General features: G+C 43.9%; 1 protein-coding gene across 3 annotated transcripts in view; it reads left to right on the forward strand.

Moving 5' to 3' along the window:
• The first annotated feature begins 24,249 nt into the window (after positions 1 to 24,249).
• The window catches only part of PITX1 (paired like homeodomain 1), a 35,623-nt gene continuing 32,015 nt past the window's right edge, over positions 24,250 to 27,857 (forward strand). Inside the window, exons 1-2 of one of the 3 annotated variants that reach the window (XM_077326792.1) lie at positions 24,250 to 24,390; positions 26,958 to 27,011. In XM_077326792.1, the coding sequence (XP_077182907.1) occupies positions 26,963 to 27,011 (49 nt within the window). In that variant the 5' untranslated portion in view covers positions 24,250 to 24,390; positions 26,958 to 26,962. Of the gene's footprint in view, positions 24,391 to 26,549; positions 26,679 to 26,957; positions 27,012 to 27,857 lie in introns of those variants that run through there. The other 2 variants (XM_077326793.1, XM_077326795.1) reach the window with 2 other exon arrangements.

A 27,857-nucleotide genomic window follows, 5' to 3' on the forward strand; every position in this document is an offset into this window, starting at 1 on the left:
GTTTTATTTTGTTTTCTATTAAATTAAGACTGCTTATTATTTTATTTTACTAACTGTTGTCTGCCTTGAGTTCTTAAGGCAGTGGTTCTCAACCTTCCTATGACCACAACCCTTTAATACAGTTCCTCATGTTGTGGTGACCCCCAACTATAAAATTATGCAAGTGTTCTTTCACAGAAATCAAACCGAAACTGACCAGTGGCATGAGGATCCATTGATCATGAATGTATATAAATTGTTTTTTCCCTGGGTTTCTCAGTTCAGTTCTGCCTCTTGTCCCACCATGCCGATCTCGCTCTTTTCCACTGCTCCAGACAGATGAATATTCTATCTTGATCTACCCCGCAAGACTGTTGTGTGAATGGTGCCACCCCTGGCCAAACTGCTTGCCCTGCCACAACCCCTATGAAAGGGTCCTTCAACCCCCAAAGGGGTCCTGACCCCCAGGTTGAGAACCACTGTCTTAAGGGTAAACATAAGCAATTTGATCCTTAAGTTAAGTTGCCTGACCTCTTGCAACCCATTCCTCCTGAAATAGGTAACAATATATAAATAATGTACATGGTAAAGGATGGTATATGGAGGTAGCTGTAGAAATACCATCAAATCCCGTGCCCAGATTGCAATGATTGCCCAGTGCCACTGGACCTACTGTGAACTTGCGACATCTACTCAGTATTGAGTTGGTACAGACACCAGGAAAAGGTCAGGGGACAGGGAAACCTTTAATAAAAGGGTTATCTTGTTCTTAGTGGGAAATAGCTATTAATTTACTATTGACATTAACTGGATTCCAGTTATTCAGACATTCCAAGGGTTGACTATTCCAAATCCTGAATCTGAAGTGTCATGATTCAGAATCACTGTGTTAATGTTGATGCACTTCCTTAAAAGGAAGTTCCAATGCAGTATTTCTTATTTTTTTATCTTTAAACCGCTCGCGGCGCTGCGGCCGCCACAGACTAAATAAAGCAGTAAGGGCTGGGGGGGAGGAGTTAGGGCGGGCTCTGTCTGGGATAAAAACTGGGAGGAACGAATCAGGAGCCGCAAAGCGGCTCCTGATTCACTCCTCCAAGTGTCAATCCTGGACCAATCCTGGACCTTGGCCACCGTTGCCTCCGCCTCGATGCTGGGAAAGGAGCAGGGCCGCCGCGTCTTCAATGCGGCAGCCTTGCTCCTTTCCACCCACACACCTGCCCAACTCTGCCTTCTCCCAGCCATTGGAGCGGCCGCGCCGCATCACAGACGCTCCAGCAGCCGGGAGAAGGCTGCCGCTAACTCGCCATCGCCATCGGGGCCCGCCGCCTTAGCCACCACTCCCGTGATGCACCATGTGGCCGGCCGCCTCAGGCCTGCCCGCAACCAGCGTCTTCACAGCTCCTGGCCCATGAGGACCCGATGCCGCCGGAGACAGGTAGGCCGTTTCCCCTCAATCCAGCCCCAGCCCCGCTTCAGCCTTCTGTCATCCGCTGGGGGGGAGGATTAAGGCTTCTGCGGCCCCAGTCCAGGCCTACGCAGAAGCCTTTGGGAGTCAGGCCTGGGTCCTATGGCATCTAGCGCCCATTTTATTTTCAATTAAAATGGGCTTTAAATCTAGTTATATATATATTCTGCCCTCCCCTGAGGCTTTAATCTACTACCTCCCACTAAATAGGCAACATTCTCTTAAAATGCCCCTCCAAAGGATGTAAAAACAGCACTTGGATTTCATTTATATGGGCATATTACTTGTGCACACAATACACGGATTTTAGGCATACATTCAATGTATGCCTTGTACCTGATGGCCTTCAGTTAGCACCTGATTTTAGGTATGACTCCTATTTGCTATACTGGAAAAATCTCAGGTCTGGATATTTATCCTCAGAGCACTATGAGTGACATACAACAACTTTGCTCCACTGGTTTTTATGGGCTCTCAGAAACCATTGCCAGTAGGGTGGAGTTGCCTAAATACTAAATTCAGAAGATTCTCACATCACCATTCTAAACTAGATGTTATTTGTAGTTGGTTTTGAGCAAAGCAATACTGGGAAGGGGGGTTCATATTTTCCATTTATGAGCTGTCTCTGAAGCACTGTGGTCATTTCAAACAGCACCACTTTTTCCCTGCCCTTTTCCCTATGCAATCTTCTTTGGAATTTTTCAAGCTATCTCAATGGTTCTGCTATAGCACTGAAGTATTATATTGGTATAACACTATAATATTCAACTTAGAATGGTCAAAAACAGTTCACAGAAGATCGCACAGCAAAAAGGTGGGGGTACAAAAAGCAGCATTGTAGGAAGCATTGTGGACATTTTATACAGCACACCACAGAAATTCAGAAGCACAATGAAGGGGTAGAAAGCCACATTTTCCCTCAAAACGTGACTCAATCATACTTTGCTAACCTGACACAAGTGGGTTTGTATGAACAGGTAAATAAATTCTGGTAGCAGCCAGTTACTAAAATGACAGGAAAAAATACATTTGCAACCAGTTACTAAAACAGAATACAAAGACAGTTTGAAAATGCCCCCCTCATTTGACCAAAAAGTTCTAAATGCCCACAAAATTTGTAATCACCCTCATTCAGAATCCATGTCGTAATAGATCAATGACTGGTCTTATTTAGGCTTTCCCCTCTATGAATAAGCAAATCATGATCCATAACTAAACCATAATGGTTTTTGTCTTACAAGTCAGAGGGGGCCTTACACATGTTAACCCTGCACTTTGTTACCCTTGTCCAAATTTTTATCAGAATATAGAATTGCTAGAATTTCATTTTTTCTCTAACCATAAAAACTAAAATAAATACAAAATTTCCATATGTTTTGACAACTTTCAATATGTTTCAAGCCAGGGTAACAAAAAAAAGTGAACAACATTGCTACAGGATTGCTTCTGAGAGACAAGAAACAACAGAGAAAGTGAGAAAGACCTCAAGCAGATGTTATTCAATTCAACTCAGAATGACTGTATTGCCCTCTTTTAAGCACACTTATAGATGTTTAAAAGCATATGGTAGATGAGCCCATAACAAAAGTGAAATTCCTTCCACCATCCCAGTAGCTCTATAAAGTACACAGCTCTTTCATTGAAGAAATACCCTGACTCTAAAAATGGCCTGTAGTTAATGTTTTAAACATTAATGAATCTACTTGATGCTGAAAGTCTGCATTTGCCATTCTTTCATCCCTAGTTACACAACCCAAGCAAATAGTACAATGATTCAGAGAGAATTTGGTCTTGTTTTCAGAGCATTGTTCATCGTTAAGGATAAATCCTTCCTTTGACCTGCTCCCTCTTGGAATTAATGGATCTGGGTGATATTATGCCTTTGGTATAGTAGCAGTAAGAAATGTACCAAGCAGGACAAAATATATTATACTCAGTTGAAAGAAAAGGGAGAAAGATTACTCATGCAAATAATATGAAAATAATTTAAAGACATAACATTTCATATAAAATTGAACATTAACAGAAAAAGAAATCTTGATTTGTAGAGATCAAGTTACTTATAGATATCATGTTACTGGATGTAGCCCTGGTTTCCTTTGAGCAGTTGCACAGGGCATTTATGCACATGGGTAAAAATAGTGTCACGCCACCTGAGTGGCGTAATACTAAATAAAATTGCACCTCCTGGCTCCTCCTCACCTTTCCTGCTGTCTCACTCTTCTCTGCCGCCATTTTGCACTTCTCCCACTACACAAGTGCTGCTTGTAATGGTGAAAGAGAGCATCACGATTTACATGGGACTCTCTTCCACTCAAATCAGGCAGCCAATCCCATTTCTCCATGCTTTGAAGGGCCCGCTGCAATGCCCACAAATTAAAAAAAAATCTGGAGTGCTCCGTTGAAACACTTATGCATCTAATCAATGATGCATGGTGCTTCTTTATTGCCACCGCTTATAGAATGATGATGCTTCCTTCTTTTAATAATAAATCTTGTTCCTGATTGGGGGGGAGCTTAGAGATGCATGCTTTGTGCTACAACTTTAGGGATATTTTTTTTACATTTGCCTGTATGACTGAACGACTATTCGTTGCTCCAGGCAGTTCACTTGAAAAAAAACCCTCCATTCCGCTGCCTGCCTCTCCCCTCACCTGTGCACACACACACTCACACAAACACACTCCACAGAGTTCCCTTGCTGTGGGTGGCAGGGGTGCCTGCCTGGGGGCTTTTCTTACTGGCTGGCTGCCTCTTGCCCTGGGCTAGCAGCTCCTCACCCTGCCTCTCGATGGAGGGAGGGAGGGAGGGAGGGAGGGAGGGAGGGAGGAGAGAGTGCCTGTCTCCCCCATGTGAGCTGACTGGGAGGAATCTTTAAAAGAGAGATGTTTTAGAAAAAAATTTACTGCCATCGCCTGTACACTCGTCCACCGGAAGAGAGGGTCGGGAGCCAGGGCAGGATCAGGCAAGCGCCTTGCGCATTTGAACCTCCATATCTTTCTTTGGCTGGTGGCCAGCTGGCTGCTCTCCATTAGGTAGCACTACAAATGTTTGTGAATCCACTTTTTGGGATTCACCAACTAGCACTTTGAAATAGAGGAAGTAGCCAGCCAGATGCTGCCCAGACTCTGGATTAGGGTTGTGCGATTCGGCCGCCGAAGCAGCCGTTCCGTCCGGGCGCAGCCAGCGCCGCGCCGCGGGGGGGGGGAGGGCGGTGCCGGCAGCGGCGTGACAGCGGGCGCAACCACGCAGGTGCGCGCCTGCGTGGTTGCGCCCGCTGTCACGCCGCTGCCGGCACCGCCCTCCCCCCCCCCCGCGGCGCGGCGCTGGCTGCGCCCGGATGGAACGTCCGCTTCGGCGGCCGAATCGCACAACCCTACTCTGGATGTTGATGACATCATGTGGATGGGCCAAAATATAACGACTACTTAAGGTAAGTGTTACAGTATATTTAAAGGGTGCAGAAATGCCCTCAGTTTATTGGAACACAAATTCCTTTGAGAAATATTATTTAACAATTTTACTTCTCATATACGATCAGACGATGTTATAGAATTCAGGCTTATTGCTAGAACATTATTAGTCCCAATCCACAGACCCCTGCATGAAGTTTTGGGCTGCATACATTCAGCAGTGGGTGACTGCACCCCTTGAAACAGTGTTCCATATTGTCATAAGCCCACTCTGGTCTGTGTGTATTTACATGTATGTAGCATATTTGTGGGCCTATTGAACATGTTCCACTTCTTTGTGATACCACCCCATGTTATAATCCAGCCTCCCACATTACTAGTGACCTTGTAAAGGTTGCCTCTGAGCAAATACGAAGAGCAGAATTTCCCAATTACTTCAGCCTCTTCATGCATGTGAGTGTCTGAGCATGAGCAAGTGATTAAGGTAGGCAAAGAGGACTTGTAAAAAGGGTTAGAAAGAGAATTCTGCAAATGAGAAGCAAGAATAGAAAAGTTTTCCTTAATGGTTGCCCCCCTAGGGTTGCCAACTTCCAAGGGTTAGAGTTCTCCCAGAATTGCAAGTGACCTCAAGTAAAGAAATCATATAATGGGCATTTTGGAGGGTGGCCTCTACAGTATCACATTCCTGCTGAACTCCTGTCCTCTCCAAACTCCATCCTTTCCAAGATCTACCCCAAATCTCCAGGAATTTCCCAGGAGTTGGCAATAACCATTTCCTTTCTGGTGGTAGAACATATGAAGCTGGGCCATAGAGGATTATCCAGGGCCACCACAAGTGGAGACTAGGAGGACAAAATTAGGAAAGCCCAATTCAACTGGAAGGCCTGCTGTATTAATGGGTTGCATTGCTTGCTTGCTTGCTTGCTTGCTTGCTTGCTTGCTTGCTTGCTTGCTTGCTTGCTTGCTTGCTTGCTTGCTTGCTTGCTTGTTAAGGGATGTATATGCCTCACTGTCAGACATACCGTCTCGGGTATTCACTAAAATTCCACTACAATTCACTAAAATTCCATAAAAACCAGGATACTGCATAAAACACTATAAAATAGATTAAAATTTTGAAACCACAAACTGGAAATAATAGAATCAGCCAAAAATCATAAAACTCTAATGCAGTTCTGACTGCAGTCACTAGGTGCACAGGGAACAGAATACAATGAACAGCAGTATCTGGCATCTCTGCAAAGATTGCTAGGAGGCTGAGAGGAAAGCCTTGCTTCTCAGATCCTGCTGAACCTATCAGCCAAGCCAGCCCTGGAGCAAGGCACGACCAGTCAATGCCAGGATGCAACCTCCTAACAAGATCTATTGTTTTCTTCTTCCTTTAAATTCCATCCAGCTTCTGTGCAGCCAGATCTTGCAAAGAGACAGCCTGTGCAGTATCAAAATAAATTAAAACTTTTATTGTCTTTTTCTACATTTCTCTAACCATTTTTTGCTATTTCTCTCCTTATTTATTTATTTATTTATAATTTCATTTATTGACTGCATCCTCTGTAATGCAGTTTACAACAAACATTATTTAAAACCAATTCTCTATAAAATACAATAAAATACAGTAAAATATTTTAAATTCTTAATTTTGATCTCTATCCCCACTTCTAATTTTTCTCTTCCCCCATTTTCAATCTCAACTCCTCACTCGTTCTGGCTGGCAACTTAAAATGTATTTAATAGTAATATAGGAGGAAACCTTGATTAATATCATGAGCAGAAGAGGGGGATTAGTATGTTCTCATAATCTATCAAAGTAATAAAAGGATGCTTTCCCACTCCACTTTTAGCATGTATTACAATAAATGTTAATCTATCTCAGTGATAACAAATGAGGAACAGGTTAAAATTTATTTTTATATATCCCACCTTTCCCCCCAAGGGGGACCCAAAGCCTTGTTATTCTTCTCTGCTTTGTCCTCACAACAACCCTGTGAGATAGGTTAGGCTGAGAGAGGATGAATGGCCAAAAATCACCTAGCAAGTTTCTATCGCAGAGTGAGGATTCCAACCTAGCTTTCCCAAATCCTACCTCAGTACTTTCACCATTATGCAAACTTAGCTTCTATTGCAAATTACATGGGAGGGTCTGGATGTTACTTAGGTCAGGGTATTCCAACTCCTTTCATTTTTGCCCCTGGAACTCTCATGATAGTCCTGAAGTTGATGGCCAATTCTGAGATGCCAGTTTATGCCTGCCACAAATGGGCAGACAGATGGAATGTGGATTCTGAGTGGTTCGATTTGTTATGATATTTGGTTTGGATCTGGGTCTTATGGGGTTCCCAGATGGAATCTTTTATCTGAGGGTTCATGGTAGTGCTCGGCAGTCCTGTGACCATCTCAATTCTTGTGCAAGCTAATATGAGAACAGGCTTCCCCATGCAGTCTTACATCTCTTGCTTAATGCTAGCTCCTCATTTCTACCATGATGGCTTTTATGAGAGTAACCTCTGTTTTTAATAGAATGGTGTTTATACATTGCTTTACTTCTTCATGAATTGATACTTTCTGTCACACACACAACCAGGAATATATTTACCAAGCACATTGGTCAGACTATCTGAGACTAGGCATAGTAATGTAATCAGAGTATTAGACTAGGATCTGCCAGACCCAGGTTCAAATTGCCACTCTGCCATGGGAGCTCACTGGGTTTCCTTGGGCCTTTCACTCTCTGATAGGGCTGTTGTAGTGAAGGAAATATGGTCTATGAGAGAATGGTGTTGTAAGCTGTTTTGGATCCTATTGGGGTGAAAACTCAGGGATAAATCTAAATAAATACTTTGTTTCAATTCTCCTTCAGGCAACATGTACAAGTTCAGTTCTTCTTTGCTTCCCATGAAGACAATAGCCCTTTCCTCCCATTATTTATTGCCAGTATCTGGTAACAAGCACTATACCCCCTCGAGCTTGGAGATTCTATGGCCAATAATGGTCTGTGTTGACTTTTGGAATTACCTTATATCTATATTTTCTCAAACTGTAGTGTTCCATGAAGCTGCTCTGTATTTGCTCTGGAACACAATATGGCCGTTGAAACAATAAGAAAGATAAGCTGATATGGGTAAAAGTCAACAAATGATAATCAGTTGATAAATACATTCTGACTATGTATAACTATGCTTGGCATACCCAGTAGATTTAGATATATACATTGAGGGCTTTAAAATTTGTGGTACATTATCAATGGGAGAGTGTCTTCTAAAACATGAAGACATGGGTCTCTGCCAGCAGAAGCAGGATATTAGATCTGATGGACCAACAATCTTATCCGGTATTTAAAAAATCCCAAGTTCATCTGTTTACTTAAGTATGAAGTGGAGCAAACATTTAAATGCACTCTTTAATCCCGAGGTATTCTCTATGTAATTGTGCTAACACACCTTGAATATTTTTGGCAATTGTAACTCTTTACCAGAAGTGGGTATTTTCTTTCAAAACACTGACATCCACCAAGTTGTTGCCAAAAATGAGACATGGAATGAAAGCCTAGCTGAATGTATATCTTTAAGGAAGACAGAAATTTCCTAAAACATAGATCAGCCAGAACACACAATCAGATGGAAGTTACCCTTAACTACAAGCAAATTATTCAGGAGGAAATCAAAAGTTTATCCAAAATTAAAATATCCAACCTAACTGTACTAGATTATATATACAGAAAATGCATGGTCTATAATTCTCTATCACATCCATGTGCCTACCATTTTGGAAAGGAACTGTGATCACTCAGCTCCTGCAGCAGTCATGTCAAATGGTGCAGCTTTTTCACTCATTTATTTTCCTTTCTGTAGATATGAAGGCTAAATGAACGGCACTTTTCTAGCCTAAAACCACAAGTTTCCATTCAGTTGTCAACAGTGACATGTAATTGGGTATTTAAAAAAATAAAAGTGGAATGAAGCTTCCCATGTTAAAGTATCTTAGAAAAATGGCCAAATTTGGAGGGTGGCCTTGACAGCATAACATCCTCGATAGTTTCTTCAAAAAAACATTAATATAATACCCTTGTTAAGGATGAGTACAAACCAGCTCATGAGCCAAAATTTCACATGAACTTCAACCAGTTTGGAACTCAGGAAACAATGTTCAGGAAAGGTGCATTCTAAGAACATTTATCGGCTTTTGGTCAGTTTGGTTTGGCTGTTTTGGCCCAGCCATTTAAACCTAAAAGCAGATGGGGGGAGGGGGGAAGCAAAACCAAAGGCTGAAATGGCTCACAGCCATTTAAACCAAACAACTCAGATGGTCCACTATATAAGTCGTTTACCCTTTGGTTTTGATTGTTTGGTAATACCAAATTAGTCATTATACTACCACTGTTGCTGATGTTGACACAAATCTTATGATTTCTTCAGACAAACAATGTTTGTTTGAAGAAACCATCAGATCAGTGTCAACAATAGTGGTAATATAATGAGTATTTATTTATTTATAATTAGATTTCTATACTGCCCCTTTTGGGATTGCCAATTTGGGGCGGTTCACAATTGTAATCTAATTTGGAATTAGCATGTATCCACTGAAAGCATCCTTATTCTAGATAATTTAAATCCCCAGATAAATCTCATTAATATACTACATGATCCTGTCGAAATTGAACATTTTAAAATCCTCTTGGTTTTAATAGGAAAGATTTAAAACATAAGATTAATCCCCATTAATAACAATTGCTGTATATTTAGCTCATGTTAACAGTCATGAATAGATTGAGTTTCAAGAAACAAAAAATATGATTAATAAAAATATTATCATGTTTATCCCAGCAGTTCTCCCCAACCTTGATCACAAGGCAGGCATGAAGAGTCAGTGCAGTCAGGATTCTTCCAAGGCCCATGGCCTAGCAGAAGATCCAGTACTGACCACAAATGTTTGACTTACCAGCTCCCACCTGTAGTCTATTTAACAGAGCAGAAGTCTTGTGCTGATCTACTGTTTCCGGCTGGGAAAAGCACCAGAAAGCTGTGATGCTTTCACATGGGTGAGCCATCCCTCTCCATACAAACACACAGCTCCCCTACAATGAAACTGGAGTTCATATATGCAGAAGAAGAAACAAGTCACTGAATGACACTGAATGACATATTTCTCAAGGTTCCCCATAACCTGATGATAGCCCTATATGATACAGTAAATTAAAATCAGAATCAAACCATTCTGGATTTAAATTATAGAAAGAAAGAAAGAAAGAAAGAAAGAAAGAAAGAAAGAAAGAAAGAAAGAAAGAAAGAAAGAAAGAAAGAAAGAAAGAAAGAAAGAAAGAAAGAAAGAAAGAAAGAAAGAAAGAAAGAGGAAGGAAGGAAGGAAGGAAGGAAGGAAGGAAGGAAGGAAGGAAGGAAGGAAGGAAGGAAGGAAGGAAGGAAGGGAGGAAGGAAGATTCCTTGCTAAAAAATATTTTCACATATTCTCACATATTTTCACCATGTCTGTTTTTCCATGGTGCTTCATATAGTGATTTAATATTTTGTATCCTGGTGTCCTTTTCCAAATTAAGGTCCTAAGAATGTTTTTCTCCACTCAGTTTATAACCAGGTACTTGGCTGAAATTGTTCATTATGTCCAATGTTCTCCTACATGATGATACAGGATCTGCAACTGAGATTACCACATCATCAGTGTACAGAGTCATTTTAAGTTCTAAATGTATATCTCCTTTCCAAAAAGGCTGTTTGTAAAGACCCATTTCTGCAAAAAATGATGTTATGCTCCTAGGGGTAATAAAATGTGGAGAAATCAGGTAAAAAGTAATGGAATGAAGATGTTTTAAAGTGCTTTTGTTTCATTGGGAATCACTATATATAACCAAATTCTGGCTTTTCAGAAGTGACTCCAAAAAAAGTAAGAATCAAGTACTCTTCCTATACTGGATATTTAGTTCAGCTTTCAGTCAGAGTTATTAAAAGAACAGGACATCTGCTACATTTGCTGATTTAAAAGAATTATTTGATTACACTACAAAATCGCAACAAAGTCTTCCATAGGAAAAACCTGCACCCTGACAGTGATCAGAGGCAAGAAAGCACCAATTGTCATTTTACCTGTAGGGAGACAGTCACATCCAGCAGTATATACACAACAGAATCTTAGGATAAGGCCTAAGAGATAAGTAATGTAGTCATATAATGCTAACAGAATTTAATATCTATCCTAAGACACTGATAGATATGAATCAAGGACCTATCTCAATAGCAAAAGTAGCATGAAGTATTAATTTATTGAGCACCAGATTCTCCACCATACTGAATTCACCATCTTTTTCATCATCATTCATCACCATCAAGTTCTGCATGCCCTGCAGCACTTCCTGAACCCTCTCAAAAGGACTTCCTCTCATAAGAATCTTTAACCCGCTCCGCGGATTAAATAATTCGTTAAGGGCCATGGCGGCGGGCCCTGTCCGTGATGAGGAAGGGTGCCCATAGGCCCCTTCCCCCGGATTGACACTCGGAGGGCCCAATCGGCAGGCACAAAGCCGCCGGACTGCATCTACCCTGCAGCGGGCTTAATTTCTAGTTCGATCATATTTTGTTTACCCAGCAACAGACAAACAAAAATAGTAGCTGAACTTTCATTAGATGAATCTTGCAAGAATCTTGCAAGGAACTCATAAGTGTGGCTTCCAATAGGAACCAGTTGTAGGGGAGGCAGGCAGGCATCACTGGTGGGATATGACATTGCTGCCCTCTGTAATCTGCCCCCCCCCAACACCAAAGGTGACTGCTTCAGGTTACCTTATTATAATTCTAACCCTAGCATGTATAATATACATGGTTTCCTTGTGGTCTCAGCTTCAGACACAGAACCAAATCTGTTTAGGCCTACAACAGGCTTCATGAGACATTCAGGAGTGACGAAATATAGTTTAGGAAATGTTATGCCTCTCTTATATCACAGGAATAAAAACCTGAAGGTCTCAAATCCCTAGGAAATGCCAATTCCTGTGGAATGTTAATTATGTCACATAGTAATATATTTCATTCAAGAACATCCCTCCTCTGTCGTAAACTCTGCATCCCTCTCAACATTTCTAAATCGTGAACAATAAGCGAACCAAATGGCAAGCTAAAAAGCACTGGTGCTTCAAAAGTGGACAAAAATGTGCATTTTTTACCTTGAGACTATTCATATTCATTGTTCACTCAAGTGAGATTTTGAAACATAATATATTTGGTCTCTCTATGATATTCATAAACAAATTACATGAAAATAAGTCCCAATTTTCTACACAGACAAATTTCTACACAGTGTGTTTATGACCAGGGCATCACAAACATAAAGCGCTCAAATAATGCTTGTGCTTTTGTGATGTAATGACATTAGTATGTTTTTTACAAAAACTGTCTATCAGATATATTCAAGCTGCACATAATGTGGGATAGCAGTTAGGAAAGACTATTTTCAAACACTATGATATGACATTTTATATAGATAGACAGATCAATGTCTACGCTTGAGTACTTTGAGCTAATACTCAAATCCCTCAAATCCGATTCTTTGTCAGAAAGTCAGTAACATACAGAGCTCTGTAAAGTTATTTGCAGTGTGGCCCATGGGATTGTTGGTGATGGGAAACGCTCCACTACTAACAACTTAGCATTTGTATAGCACGTTTCAGGGATTCAGAATGCTCACATCCAGTATCTCAATGAAGTGCTGCTTTCCTAAGAAATGAGGGGACAATTTGTGTTGTTATAATAGATATCTTCAATTACCCCCAAGTATAATAACCATATGAACATTCACATTATGAATTAGACAGATATTTCTAATGCAACAAATGACAGTGCCTCAGAACTGTGTGTCATGGAGCTGAATAGAGGGGAGATGACCCTCAGATTAATCCTTTGACAACCAGGATTCAATGTAGAGGATCAGAAACCATATTATCAAATTAAAAATATATCAAAAATAGAAAGTAAAGAGCATGTGACCGAGTCAGAAATTCAGCATTGTCTCACTAAATTCTTTCAACAACTGTATCAGGAGGGCGGAAATTTGATGAATAATCCAACATTTTGTAAAGGTGCACCCATAAAACATTTCACAGAAAATCATAAAAACATATTGAATCAGAAGATAACAATGCAAGAAATAAATGATGCAATATCATCAACAAAATCTCAAAAGGTGCCGGGGCCAGATGGATTGTCATCAGTGTCTCTGCATGTTTCGGACAGACTGTCCAGAAGTTTATTGTTAAAACCATTTTTCATGTATTTCTCAATTTAGGGTTGTAACATCCACACAGAGTACTTTCCGCTTCTGATTCAAACTGATAGAACCTGGTTCCACTGAGGTCACTCCTGGAAGGTAGTTTGAATGTCTGAGGATAATATGGTGAAGGAATTTTCTGAGCACAAGTGACTCCTGTTTTAAGGATTATCTTGCACACCTCCTGTTTTTCCCATCTCATGGAGCTGTACAAGAAAAGAACAACCAAAATTATTCTGGGAATTTTCTTTTAAAAACCTTTCCTAAGGAAGGGAGCTATTGTTGCATTTAAAATCATGAATGACACAGAGAGCATTTCTGCACATCAGAAAAAATAGTGTTACACCAGCTGAATGGCGTAGCACTAAATGTTATCACACCAATCACCCTTCCTCACCTTTTTGCCGTCTCGCTCTAGTCTGCCACCTTTTCATGTTTCTCACCCTCCATGAATGCTGCTTGAAATGGTGGAAGAGAGCAACATGCTTTATACACGCTTTATACATGACTCTCTTCAACCTGTCAATCAAGCTAGGCAGCCAATCCCCTTTCTCTATGTTTTAAAGGTTCTGCGATGCCTGCTAATTTTTTTTTAATTCATAGTTTTCCACTTAAACACCTATGCATCTAATCATAGGTGATTAGCATAGTGCTTTCCAAATGCCACCCCTTATGGAATCATGAGTCTTGATACTTTAAAAAATTAATCTTGTTCCTGATTTGGTGAGGGAAACTTTAGAGACGCATGCTTCGGAGGAAAAAAATTGGCATTGCCTGCACACTTGTCCACCTATTTGTTGCTCCAGTATGTTAGCCATTTTTTAAAAGACATTCCTGTTCCCAGGAACAAGGGAGAGGGGGTGGGTATGAGGGCAGGACGAGGCATGCGCCTTTAGCGCATTTTAGCCTTCATACCTTCCCTCTGCTGGTTGCCTGCTGTATCTCGTGCTAAATAGGTTGGGGAATCCGCTTTATGCGATTCCCCAACTAGTGCTTTAAAATGGAGGATGTAGCCAGACGGTTATTGCCCAGACGCTGGATGCTGGTGACATCATATGTAGGGACCAGGCTATAATGACTACCCAAGGTACATTTAAAGGGTTCAGAAATGCCCATAGGAAATGGACAGAGAGAAATTCTTCTCCCTCCATCGCTGTATTAAAACTGAGGGAAATCCAGTGCAACTATGATCTGGTAACAAACATCAGTGGTACAAGAATACTCTGGAAGGGCTACTACATCAGCTTTCCACTGATGACATGGCAGGGGTTTCACAGATAAGACTTCACTCCCTTTGTCTCTGTTGATCAACTAGAATGCCCACTGGAATGAAGCAGTATTGTCAATACTAAAGACAACAAAACAGCACTCTGCACAAGGTTTTCTGTGACACACTTGCTTATCCATGGATCACCCTGCAAGGTCCTACCTTTATCAGTACAAACTGCCCTTGACAGTTTCAAACTGCACCAATACCTGCAATGATTCAGACAGTCCATATACTATAAGATTACTGGCAAGCATGGTTATGATTGTCAATGAAAAGAAGAAATACAATGAAAAGATGGTGACTGGGAATTATTAGAACCATGGAGACAAAAACTGTTTTGCATTTGTGGCCCATGTTAAAAAGGCACTATAATGTCATCTCCTGTTGCTTGATATGAATGAATGTCTTTTTGCCATTAATGATTTGCCAGCTAAGAAAAAAATAGTTTTTGCACTTGATATTCACAGGCCCATTCCGCACCAGGATCAATATTGCAAATTGGTTTCGGAGAGCAAAAAAATGCCATTTTAAATAGTGGAATTCGTCGTTATGCATACCTGCCTTTGTAGTGGAATCCAGTTGTGTTTCAATCGTTTCCCACAGGTTTCCGGTCTTGGCAAAAATTGCTATCCAGTAAGCGATATTTGCTGAGCTTTGTCCCACCCCTGGCCGTCAATCAAATGAGCAGCCAATGGGCGGCCGTTATCATGCTCCCGAAAAGCCCCTTTCCCTTTAAGGCAGGTTTAAAAAAAAAACACGCTGCAACGAATCTGCGTTGATTCGTTGCAACAGAGAGACTCATCTAGCTGGTAGGTGGCATGTGAGCTGCTGTTTCATCGTTGCCACGCTCCCCCCGAGTGAAAAAAAAATCGCCCCCTCCCGTGCATGGGCGCGATTTTCGGCCGAAAATAAAGGGAACCAGCAAACGGGGCTGTGTGGTGCTTGGTGACTTAAAACAGCTCTGTGGAGGGACTGCAGCCGGGGAAGTCTCACTGGGTGAATGAAGGCTTGCCGGTTCGTTGCTCACCGCTCGCTCTGAGAAAAAAAAATGGTGATCGCTTCGCCGGAAGATCAGAGGAGAGAGCCAGGGGGGAGGGACTTTGCTGAAACCGCAACAATGGGAACGCACAGAATTTTTTCGCTAGTGTTGCAGATTGGTTGCAAGAGTGTAGCGCTTTCGAGAGGGTGAATCCACTTTTTGGGATTTCCCTGGAAGCGCTACTAGCAGGACTGTTTCAGGAGTGTGGCAGATTGTGTACAACGTTGTGCATAACTGCATTTTAGTAGCGATTACAATTTGCCACACTCCTGCTACAATGAATCTGTGTGGAATGGCCCACAGTTTTGGTCAGTGTGTGAATTATGTTTCTGTATATGAAACTGCAATTTCACTAGCAGTTTTCACAGGGTGGAGAAGGATACACATTGAATAAATTCAGAACCCTCATTCCAGCATCTCCTTTGAAAATGTGGGGCTTTTTGTGGTGTTAGGGTTAAAGAGCAGTGGATTCTGATATGGAGAATCGAGTTTGATTCCCCACTCCTCCACATGCAGCCAGCTGGGTGACCTTAGGTCAGTCACAGTTCTCTTAGGCTGTTCTCACAGAGCAGTTCTGTTAGAGTTCTCTCATCCCCACCTATTTCACCGGGTGTATGTTGTGAAGAGAGGAAAGGAACGGTGTTTGTAAGCTGCTTTGGGACTCCTTCAGGGAGTGAAAAGCTCTTTTAGCCTAAATAGATTCTCACTGGTGAAATGCATATTAATAACCATGTTGGGTTTTAACAGCAAAATAAAGCAGTAATCTAGTGGCACCTTAATCTATTCCAGCATAAATTCATGTGTCAGAGCTCATTTTATCCCATCTATTGCAATGACCATTTATGATAATATCTTAAAGGTATCACTGGATTCATGTTTTGTTTGGCTGAAACATAGAAACTAGTCTCAGCATTTTTAAAAAAAAATCTGGTGGCTAATTATAAAGAAACTAACTATCAACATCATCATCTATTTAATCAGAAATGACTAAAGTTTATGCTTGGTTTTATCGAGAGTTAAACTTGTGTAGTAACATTAACCGAACTGGGTGTTGACTGCATTGACAACATTAGAATTAGTGCAGTCAAGGCATTTTACACTGTCATTTCCTGCCTCTGGAACTAACCTGATGTTCTGGAAAATGCCGTTTACTGCCTTCTTCAAGGCAAGGACTTAGAGCATAGCTCTGAAGCTCTAATTCTGACCATTGGATGTCCAATTCACTCACTTCAGGTTCCTGAGAAATCAGGAGGCATTCCCAGAATACCTCCAAGAACTGATCCTGCAGCCTAAAAACGTGTTTTTAAATGTCATTTTATTCCTCAGTTCTATGACCAATAACTGATGCCTAAGAAGTACAATTGAAGAATTTCAACATACATACAGCCCTGCATCTGAAACCTTGAGTGCAAATTAATTTTATACCGTATGAAAGTGGGTAGCATAAATCATAACATTTAGGACCCTTTAAATGGCCACCAGTGCACAATAATCATGTATATATGGGGTTTATAGCATTAACTATGTGATCAGCCAGCATGTATTCTGAATTGCTTTTTTCTCAATTGCATATATGAAGAATGCGTAAACAGAGCATGAAATGGAACAACTTTAAAATAAGCAGATCTTCGGATGGAATTTTTAGAATGTTTGAACATTTATGTACTTGCAACAAGCCCATTTATTGCACTTCCCACGCAGCAGAGTCCAGAGAAGGAAAGGTAGAATTTCCACTGGAGACATTAAGGGTCCTCGGGGAGAAAAAAAGGGATTACATCCCGTATTACAGGCACAGAAAGAAAGAAAACGGATTATTAAATAGAACTGTAATAGATCCAATGTGGGTTCAAACTGTATTGTCACATCTTCATTAATGGTATCATCAAACTAAGTACACATTGGATAGGCAGATTATTAACTTCATAGACTGACACCAGCTCATCTTCTGGATCCCTATATTGGCTGTATCACCAGTTAAATAACCATTACTGAAAGAAATATTTGTTTTAGTGGGGGAGGAGCATAGGCCGAGCATGTCTTTAGCAATTCTATCATGTCTGCAGAAGATAATGTTTTGCTATTAGAGCTACCTCCTATAAACAGGTGTTCAGTAACAATGGCATTATAGTAAGATGGACTTTCTCCAAACCTGGCCCTTATAGAATCATAGACTCTAATAGCTGGAAGGGGCTCAGTGCAGGATCAGGCTAAAGATTCCATGGCATAGGAAACACAGAAAAACTATGGCTGGGAATAAAGATCCAGCACAAGTTTGGTAAAATTATACCATCCCTGACCTTCACACAGAAATCTATCTTAAAATAAATGTCTAGGACTGGCAGTGACAACGTACAAACATAAAGATAATTTTCCAGGTTTCCTAATCCTCCATTCTAAACTCATTCTCCTATGTCAGGTGGTCAGGTGGGTCCATTTTCACATACCACTGTCTTCTGTCTAGCTTGGTAGGTTTTGTACATTCCACACAAACATCCCCCCTGATACAAGGGCAATAGTATTGCCCTTACTGCATCAACACCAAAACATGAACTCAGTCCATGCTAAACATGGATTTGTGGAAGTTTAAAATACTTTTGCTTAGTTATTTAAACTTTCAGCGAGAAACAATAAGGCCCTCATAAAGACATCTCACTCCTATCAGAACCAAATACAGACCTGGAGAGAAAGGTGCGTATGTTGGCTGTCTTCTGCTGTTTGTTTTTCTCCTGGCATCCTTTCCGTCTCACCAAATCCCTGGGATTCCCAAACCACACCCTTCATCATCTCTATGTAGATTTCTGGGTAATCATCTCTTTAAAGGGAAAAAAAAGATTTGTAAAGACCTTCTAATAATATGGTATTAAGCGCTGATTTAAAGACAATCATCTTTTGCTCTCTTTAATTTCACAGCCTCTTTAAAACAGCTGCTACACTGCAGCGGAGTCTTCCAGCCAAACAGGAAACACATTGTTAGCTACCTGCATAAAACCAGTAGAATGCATGCATTTATGAGCTCCCCAGTGAGTTTTTTATGATCTTCATGCCACCTTGATGTGTTGGGTAGGTTCTAGTATCAAAGCCTCTTCTTGCACATTGTGTGTGCCATCTTAAATCAAGCCTACTCCGTTTCCACCTCTTCTTGAGCTCCCTTTGGCAACTGGAAGCAACCCATAAAACTCTCTTGTTAATATTATCATTCCATCTAACAATTGACTAATGCCCTACATGTGAATTCCATTTACTTCTTCTCTGTAATATAAATGGTGAGGGTGCAATTGGAGTGTAACTCATTTAATGCTATTTATCTTCTTGATCCATTCCATATTGAGCAGACTCATTTACTTTTATTTGCGTTCTGTTCAGAACCTGCGATATCCTGAGATTTTTAAAATATTTGCCCACCCTTGGTGAATATCCCATGCTTTGTGGATGCCACAGACACTTGGACAACAGGGGAAATCTTACATGCATGGATTTAAATAAATAAAGGAAAAAATGCAAATAGATCAATATTTACTTACATTCAATCAATGTCTGATTCACTGATACAATTTCTGGATCGGATTCAGGAGCCACAGGCATCTCTTCCTCATACGATTCTCTCAGTAACCATACAGGTTCAGAAGGACGGGCATTTTTCCCCCCTGATATGTCAATTCTCAACATTTGAAATTCATCAAGGAAAAATTTAAATATCTCTATGCTTAAGATATGCTAATTTCTCCTTACCACCTCTGCAGAAATCTTTGGTGCCAAGTCAGATGTTCACATTCTCCATACAGGAACATTGAGTTGTACCCAGCTCCAACTCTAGGATATGATTCGCGTAAAACGTTCATTGAAAATCTTCACCACTCCAAAGATTCTCCAATTCTGCCCAGGCCAATAAGTCTTGCAATGTTTCAGAAAGATGCTCCCACTTAAAATTTAGCCCATTTCAGATGAAGTTCCATAATTAGAGGAGGGAGGCAGACACCAAGCATGCCTCTCTGTGAACCCTTGAAGCCTGGACCTGGTAAAGTATGCAATGGATTGATTTTGGAGGTTATAATGGGGCCCAGGGAACAAAGTGGTCTCTAAGGTTGGTTGGATTTTAAGCTGTTCGGACTTGAAGATACTAGGCTGATGAGTTTAAAGGTAGTCCACCCACTTTACTTCCTTGTGCATGTAGATGTAGGTCATAAAACATTTGGTTGCTATAACCAGCTTGACTGGTTGGAACCTGGATAGACTTTTGCCAATTGATACACATCGGATCACAATTCATGCCTCACTCAAATTAATGCAGCATCTTTCTTTTTGCTGGCATTCTTTTAAAGCTGATAGTGTTTATAATTATCTGACTGTGTTGTGTATATTGTATAGCATAAGACATATCTTTCTGCCTTTTCTTCTACTTGATTAATGTTGATGACACAATTTTATTTGTAACTTTCTTGAGATAAAATTGCTAATCTATCTTAATTGCATATGGCAGAAATCAGAAGCCAGTTCAAATTATTTGATTTAAACCAATTTCCACAAGGTCCAAAATGTTCTGGGTGCACTCCTACACACTCTTGATTATGGACTCCTTGTGTATATTAACATTACCTTATTAAATAGACTTACATCATTCTAAATCAATTGAAGTCTTAGTCCTGTATAATTCTGTTTAAGATGTCACTGTGTAAATCCTACTGATTTGAATAGACCTCATTTCTAATTCAGTTCTAGTAAAATCAATGAAAGCTTTGTCACTGTTTCAAGGGGCAAGAGTAGATTGAATCCAGTTTGCACTGAAGAAGGGTCTAGACCCATTTAATTCATTTGGCGGGGGGGACAGTTTAAATTAATATGCTTAACAGGGGCATGGAGAAGAACGTCCACTGTAGTAAATTGTATTTTCACTGAGAGCCAGCTTGGTGTAGTGGTTAGGAGCACTGACATCTAATCTGATTCCCTGTTCCCCCACATGCAGCCAGCTGGGTGATCTTGGGCTCACCACAGCACTGATAAAGCTCACCTACCTCACAGGGTGCCTGTTGTGGGGAGAGGAAAGAGAAGGCAATTATAAGCTGCTTTGAGACTACTTTGGGTAGAGAAAAGTGGCATATAAGAACCAACTCTTCTTTTTCACCAGAAGCAGAAATCTGTGAATGTCCCTGGAATCCCTTTACAATAACATGGAATGAAGATGATTAAATAGTTTGTTTGTTTTTTATCTTTATTTTGCAGCTATTGGGCCAGCCTTAGCCAGCTGCTGCACTATTACAGGTATAGCACATTTGGGGACAAGGTGTTGTTTCAAAACCATTTTAATCAAGCAAGTTGCAAAGAGATTCATCTTCCATCTCATCTAATTGGCAGCCGGTGCTCATTCTGATTACTCAGAAGCAGCGTTCATTAAGTCCAGTGGGGCTGCTTCCTAGCGCATTTTTGTTTAGCTCTGCAATCCAGCTTTGTAGACTCTGCGTTCATATATTATGTTAATTACGTACTATCGACCAACATTCTTTCTAAATGAAGCAATAAAGAGCGGCTTGGATTTATAGTTGCATGCTAGTCTTTGTTCACAAAGTCAATGCAAATGTAGACTGCCAACTGAAGGAGCCTTTACGAAACCAGCATTCTCCAAGCCATCAGGGCTGTCTTAATGCATGGACATGCCGGGTAGTTGCCTGGGGGCCCCACAAGCATAGGGTCCCCATGCCAATTTATCGATGTACTGATAGTCTGTGACACACTTCTGTTGAACACTTGATTAGTAATTTCATTATGTGCCATCTCTGCCTGTATGGTTACCAACCGAGTACCATTTATATGTTGGGTTTTTTTCCAAGTTCAAGGCTCATGTTATTGTGCAAATTTGTGTTGATTAGTCTTTGCTGTACAGCATGTTTTTAAATGTTTAAACCAGGGGTAGTCAAACTGAGGCCCTCCAGATGTCCATGGACTACAATTCCCAGAAGCCCCTGCCAGCATTTGCTGGCAGGGGTTTCTGGGAACTGTAGTCCATGGACATGTGGAGGGCCGCAGTTTGACTACCCCTGGTTTAAACTCTGGTTTTGTTGGCGGTACTGATAAATACATTTGATTTTCTCAGTCATTTTGATTTCTATTTCTGTGAGTGGTTGTGATATAGGGATCCAGGACACTGCTTTGCCGGGGGGCAGGGGGCGGGGGGGGGCACTATAATACTGTTAAGACGGCCCAGCCTGCCATCCCATCTGAAAAGAAGCCCTTCCCTATCTCCTTACCAGGGCCCCAATTTCAAACTGAGCCTTTTGGATTCAGCTTCCCGACAACATGATTCACCTCAAAACTAGAATGAGTTTTGAAGCAGTGGGCGGCTGGGTGGGAAAGTCAGGTCGCCGAGGCAGTCTAGATTTTTCTTTCATTTTTATTATTATTGTTACTATTTTGCTTGCGAAATGCATCATGATCATAATGGAGGTGCCTCCTCCAAAGCAACAAGGAAACAAATTCTAGCTGCCAGTTTCTCCTTCACACAGAGAATCCCGCCCCAAGGGAGGGGAGGGGAATTTGGATCAAGGGTTGCATTTAACCAGATCCACATACCAATTATGTTGATTACTAATCCGGAGCAAAATGAGCCTCAAGGTGTGAAGGAGAGTAGTCGTCTTGCTCCTATTTTAAGGGGAAAGAACCAGCAAACCCACACACACATGCACACGCCTATTAGACCTCTGTCTGGCAGCGTGTTCCTATATCCTGTTATTTAGCGTTTTAATCAAAAGGCTTGCTAACTTGAGAAACTGGAGGATTAGGCCTCGCAAGAGCAGGGAATCCACCTCCTGTAAATCCCCCGGCAAGGACCTTATTATCCACTGCCAGGGTGAGGGTCTCCATAATAATATTCCCTTCCAGGCCAGGAGGGGAAATGATAATGTGTCTGTCACTAGCAATGGTGAGGCAGACAATTGAGGCAGGAGGAGAAAGGGAGGGGGGAGGGATGGAGGGCAATTGGAGCGGGAAGGAAACACAAGCTGCCAATTTGTACACCCCTGGGATGGACTAGAAGGAATGAAAGGATTGCCCATTTCAAACAATGGGAGAGGCTTGAAGGCCCGTTGGAGTTCAGGGGAGCCATGAATGCCAACTCACTTGCAGGGACCCCTTACAGGACAGGACAAAATAAAAAAGTTGCAGTGAAAATGCAGAATGTGTTTTCAGTTGATATCTCTAGACCCCAGTAGACTGCTCTGGGACTGAAATGACAGGCTCTAGAATGGAATGAGGAACAAGTGATCTGGGACTGGGATGCATGTAGCAGAAGTACTCTGGGGCTGGAATGAGAGCCCTCAGAGTGGATTGATGGCCCCTGGAAGTAGCAGATAGGTTTGCCAGGTCTCTCCTGCCAACTGGGGGGGAGGGATTTACCAGGAGAAAGAGGGGCCTCATGGCCAGTGTTACACAGGAAGTTACATCAGCATCTTGCAACATCCCACAATGCTCTGGTATTTAAGCAACGGCTACTTTATGGTAAAAAACCAGTTTCAGCCTTAAAAGTTTTTGCCTGCCAGAGCATCACTATCCCAAAGCATCACCCAGACATCACTGGTGTGATGATGGCACTTGGTGTTCAATGCCAAAAATGTTGCCTAGGCCTTCCTCTTTCTCCAAGTAAGTCCCTCCTTCCCCACCAGTTGACAGGAGGGCCCTGGCAACCCTATCTGCTACTCTGACCAGCCAGATGATTGGCAGTGAGGAGCAGGACCTGGTGGCAGGGGGCCTGTGGAGCTGACAACCCCAGTGGCAGATACGTTCTGGAAAAGGAATGACAGGATGGATCCCAGTGACATGTTGTTGCCAGCTGCTGCAGCATTTCATCCAACAGCAGGTGCTCCTCCTGGGAGTGCAGAGTGGAAGTTAGTTATGCATAGATATGGGCCAACAGAACAATCCGTGTGACTGTGGAATATACACAGCATGGAATGGGTACAGCATGATTTCAGGGGAAGAGTTATGATACCAGAAACAGTGCATGTACCATAAAAGGGCAGGAGTAAATGTAGGTTTGCCCAGAAATCGAAATGCAGGAGACACACAGAACAAAAACCCTTTCTAGGTGCCTACCAGGGATCAAACCATCAACTTCTTTACAGGGTGATTGAAGTGTGCATATAGGAACAACCTCGGCTACAGCCTGGTGTAGCAGCATGGTGTGTCATTACAAGCAGCAGACACTAATCTGGGGAATGGGCTCTGATTCCCCACTCCTCCACTTGCAGGTTGATCCTCCACTTAGGGCTGTTCTCACAGAGCCCTTGGCACTGGTGGCTCCCATTTTCGCCAACGAACCTTCTAGCCTCTCCCGTTGTTTGCAGAAGGCAGCCCTCCTTCCTTCCTTCCTTCCTTCTAGCATCCTAAGCCTTCTCGGCGGCGGGGGGGGGGGGCTGTGGCTGGAGGGGGGGGTGTCGCTTCCTTCTTCCGGATTGGGATAAAGAAAGGATTGAGTACCCTTGCGGGGGGGGGGGGGGGATAAGGAGCGATAAAGGTGATCGCAAGAGGAAGGGAGAAGGGGCCCGCCCGCCGGGCCCGGCTCTTTGGAGGCAGGAGCCCAGGCCAAGCCTCCGCCTCGAGGGCAGGCACGCTCCCGGGCGGGCGGGCGGGCGGGGGCTTGGCCGTCGGGGCTGCTGGAGGCTGGCGGCTGGGGCCGGGCCGCTGCCTCCTTCCTCCCGCGCACACCGCCCCGGCCGCCGCACCGCTCCGGGGACCCTGCTGCGTGACGTCAGACGGAGCCGGCGGCTGCTCTCCCTAAAGCGCCGACCCAGGCAGTCCGCGGCTGCAGGCGGGCCCGGCACCAGAGCAGGGGGGCCGCCACCAGCCGCCGAAGAAAGAGCCCCCCCCCCCGCCCATGGAGCCGGGCCGGACCGAGGAGCGCCGCTGAGCCCAGGCGAAGCCAGGCAGGCCGAACCTTTCCCCCGGCCAGCACCCTCCGCAGAGCGCCGCACCAGTAAGTGCCTCCGGCCTCGCTCGTTCACGGGCGGGCGGGCGGCCCCGGGGGGGGGGGGGCTGGGTCAGGAGAGCGCCCGGTGCTCCCTCGACAGTGCGCGGGGCTCCCTCCACGGCGGATCCTGACCTGCCTCGGAACTCCGCAGGACGGTGAGAGACCCCGCGCTCGAAGAGTCCCGACGGCTGGGCCAGCAGCGCCTCCACCGCACTGTCGGGCGGGCGCTCACTGGGGAAGCTCCGTGCCCCCCTCCACCGCTCCCCCTCACACACCCACCCCAGCACCCCGCCTGGGCATCTCTCTCCCCGGCCGGGGCTGCCCGTTCCCCCCCCCCCCCCGTCCCCGTCCCCGTCCCCGTCCCTGACGGCTGCCTCCGCTTAGCCTTGAAGTCGCGAGTCCTTGACATCTTTATACGGGGCGTAAATTCTCGAGGGCTGCTGCGCTTCGTCAAATCTGACAAATATGCCGGGAAAATATCATTCCAAGGGGGTTGCCTCATGCCGCGCACCGCAAGGTTGAAATCCACCCCGAGCTGCCGTGCTGAGGGGACAGCCCTGCTGGGGGCTGCCTAGCATCAAGGCTGCGGGGGACACCGGCCCGCGTGACAAGGAGCCCGTCGCGACGCCGCTAATAAATGTTCGCTTTTTATGGAATCCGATGTTCTTTTTATGGCCGCAGCTACTTGATCTCGAAGTATTGAAACAGAGAGATCTGGGGATACATCCCGGGGATTCAAGTTGCTCTTGCGGTGGCAAGAGGCAAATCTAATATTTCACAGGTGTATTTTCCCGAGAGGTCATGTGACATTCACGACCTAAGTATTTGTGTGCGTCTGTTTTCCCCAGAGCTCTATTTTTATCAGCCCGATTCGAAGTGTGTGCCAGAAGTCTAGGACTTTTTCTTCCCTCCCACCACCCCCCAAAAAATAAATGAAATAACATAACCCCCCCCCCCAAAGAAAAAAAAAGATATGGAGAAATCTGGTGCTTTTTCAGTAGAACGAAATTTATTCAGATTATTAAAGGGAAACCATTAAGCAAAAGTATATATGAAAACTTAAGAAATAACCAAACGGTCACTGTGGGAATCAAGCAGCGACGCAATGCCTTGTTACTTAATGTTGGGAATAATTCCTAGTTCCTTATATGAGCGCATAGTTGTTAGTGAGTGGCTATTCGCTATCCGCCTACAGTTTAAGTGGTTAAAGAGCGGCAAATCTAATCTGGAGACCGGGGTTGGATTCCCTGCTCCTCTGCATGCAGCCTGTTGGGTGACCTCGGGCCAGTCAACGGTCTCTTAGTTCTTGCAGAGCAGTTCTCTCTGAGCTCTCTCAGCCCCACCTGCCTCACAGGGTGTCTGTTGTGGAGAGGGAAAGGGAAAGGTATTTGTAAGCTGCTTTGGGACTCTTTTGGGTAGTGAAAGGGGGGGGGCATTTTAAAAGCCAATTCTCTTCTTTCCTTTCCTGGAAACCAAAGAAGCAGAGGATCCATTATGTAAGCACCAGTTGACAAGTTGGTGAGAACTAGGTCAGGCGGATCCAAACAGCAGCAGATACGTACAAGCACGTCTGAGTCAAAATTTGTGTAGGTGTATAATTGGAAAATAAGATTTGATGTTTCGAAGGTGCTTGTAGCCTGCCCTGACCATTTCTGACACTATCGTGGAAAGTGGGGTGTGAGGATAATTCGCATACACACACTCGCACAACTAGGGGCTAGAGAGGCTTACTTCTGAGTAAACCGATTAGGATCATTTCTGTCTACCAACACGATTGCTTGGATATTAGGCTCTGGGGGAACGGGGCAGTATCCGAAAGCTTCGGAGTGTTCTGTTTCAAATGTCTACGTTCTCCTTTTCTTCTCTTTTAGTCCCCATCCCCCCTCCATTCTGAGCAATTCAGAGTTAGACCAAGTCTTGGAAGAGGGTCGGTTAAATTATTGCCCGCAGAGGCCACCTCCAAAGTCTTTTTCGAATAATGAACGCAGCCTTTGAGCAAGAGTGGCATCCGATTAAAGAATCTCTACTAGCGAGGATATTCTTGCAGCTGGATGGAGCTTCTGCCCTCCTTACTCCAGCAAAGCAAGCATAGAATCGATTCCCTTGCCCCCCCCTTTTTTCTTTAAACCCTATCCCTCTCGTTTCTGCTTAGGGTTTTATACGTGCCCTTGTGCTCGGATCTCGCTGGACTGGACTGTCTCGTCAAGGCATTTTCCAGTTGTCTTTGGAAAGCAACATTCAGCTCCGCAGGCCCTTGGGAGTCTCCGCCACAGCGTGGGGGGGCTTCCTTCCAAGTGAATGTTGGCCTCGATCCCGGGAGGGAGCCCTTCATTTTAATGAGGAGTGATCCTTTCCTGAAACCGGGGGAGGGGGGGAGGTGTTGCGCGTGTGGGTGTGTGCGGGTGTGGGTGCGTAGGACAGGGAGGCAGATCCCTGGCGGAGTAATCCCCAGCGGTCTCGGTTGCCACGGCCTGTTGTGCGCCGGTCCTCCTCTGCCCCCTCTCCCTGGCATGCACCAGTCTTCGGCCCAACCCGCGCCCCTGGCTTGACCGGTCGCTTTCTTGTCCACACAGATTGTATGATGGAACTGAGCCTGCCCAAGAGTATCCCCCCCTATGTGGATTTGGGTAAGTCCGTTTGCTTTTCGCTAGAGACATTGTGGAAGATGCAGGGGGAGATTCGATGAGCATGACATGCGTGAGGCTTTTGATTTTCTAGTGAAGTCTGCCGGGGGCGGGGGGGGGGGGGAAAGGGGACGGGTTCCGAAGGGCTCAGGCCCTTTGGTTTGCTCTCAGCCGCCCTGGCCGGCACCGGGCTGTGGTGCGGTTCCCTCTCCCACTCGAGAAGGGGCTCTTGCGCTCCGTCTTACCCGGCCGCCACGGGCTTTTGGAGACTGACAGTAACGCTGCCAAGACCGCAGGCTCTTCTCGATCTTTCGGAGCGCTGTTGCTTGCTCGCCCAGTCCCTCGGCGCGGAAAGGAGATCCTGGCCCTACTACTGACACGCCTGCACTTGGGAGTGAACTGGGAGGGAGGGGGTCCCGGGGGGGGGGGTCCTCTCCGTTCGATTCAAGCCTTCTTAAGTTGCTCCTGGGCTTTAAGCAGCTCCAGCTGTGTAGGATACAACTCCGTAGTGAATCAGATTTCGGTCGGGCCATGAGCAGGAAAAGGGCCGAGATCGCTGAAAGTGCCGTCTTAAAAGCCAGCCCGAAGGACAAGTCCCCGAGGGATCCGGAGCTGAAGTCAAAAATCTCGCGGTTCCTTGCTAGACTTGAGGCCAGACAAGCCCTTCCCGCCACTGGACTTGTGGATCCAGCTGTCTGGAGGGTTTTTGCTTTTGATTTCTTCGAGCGCCGGCTTATGAATTACAGCTGAAAGTCTTGTAATGTTTAGGGAAATCGTTGTGAATATTAGTCGTCGCTTGGTTTTGTTCAAACACACACACACATGCGGTTGGGGGGGGGGAGAGAGAGT

The sequence above is a fragment of the Paroedura picta genome, chromosome 3 (assembly GCF_049243985.1).
Source record: "Paroedura picta isolate Pp20150507F chromosome 3, Ppicta_v3.0, whole genome shotgun sequence".
NCBI lineage: Eukaryota > Metazoa > Chordata > Lepidosauria > Squamata > Gekkonidae > Paroedura > Paroedura picta.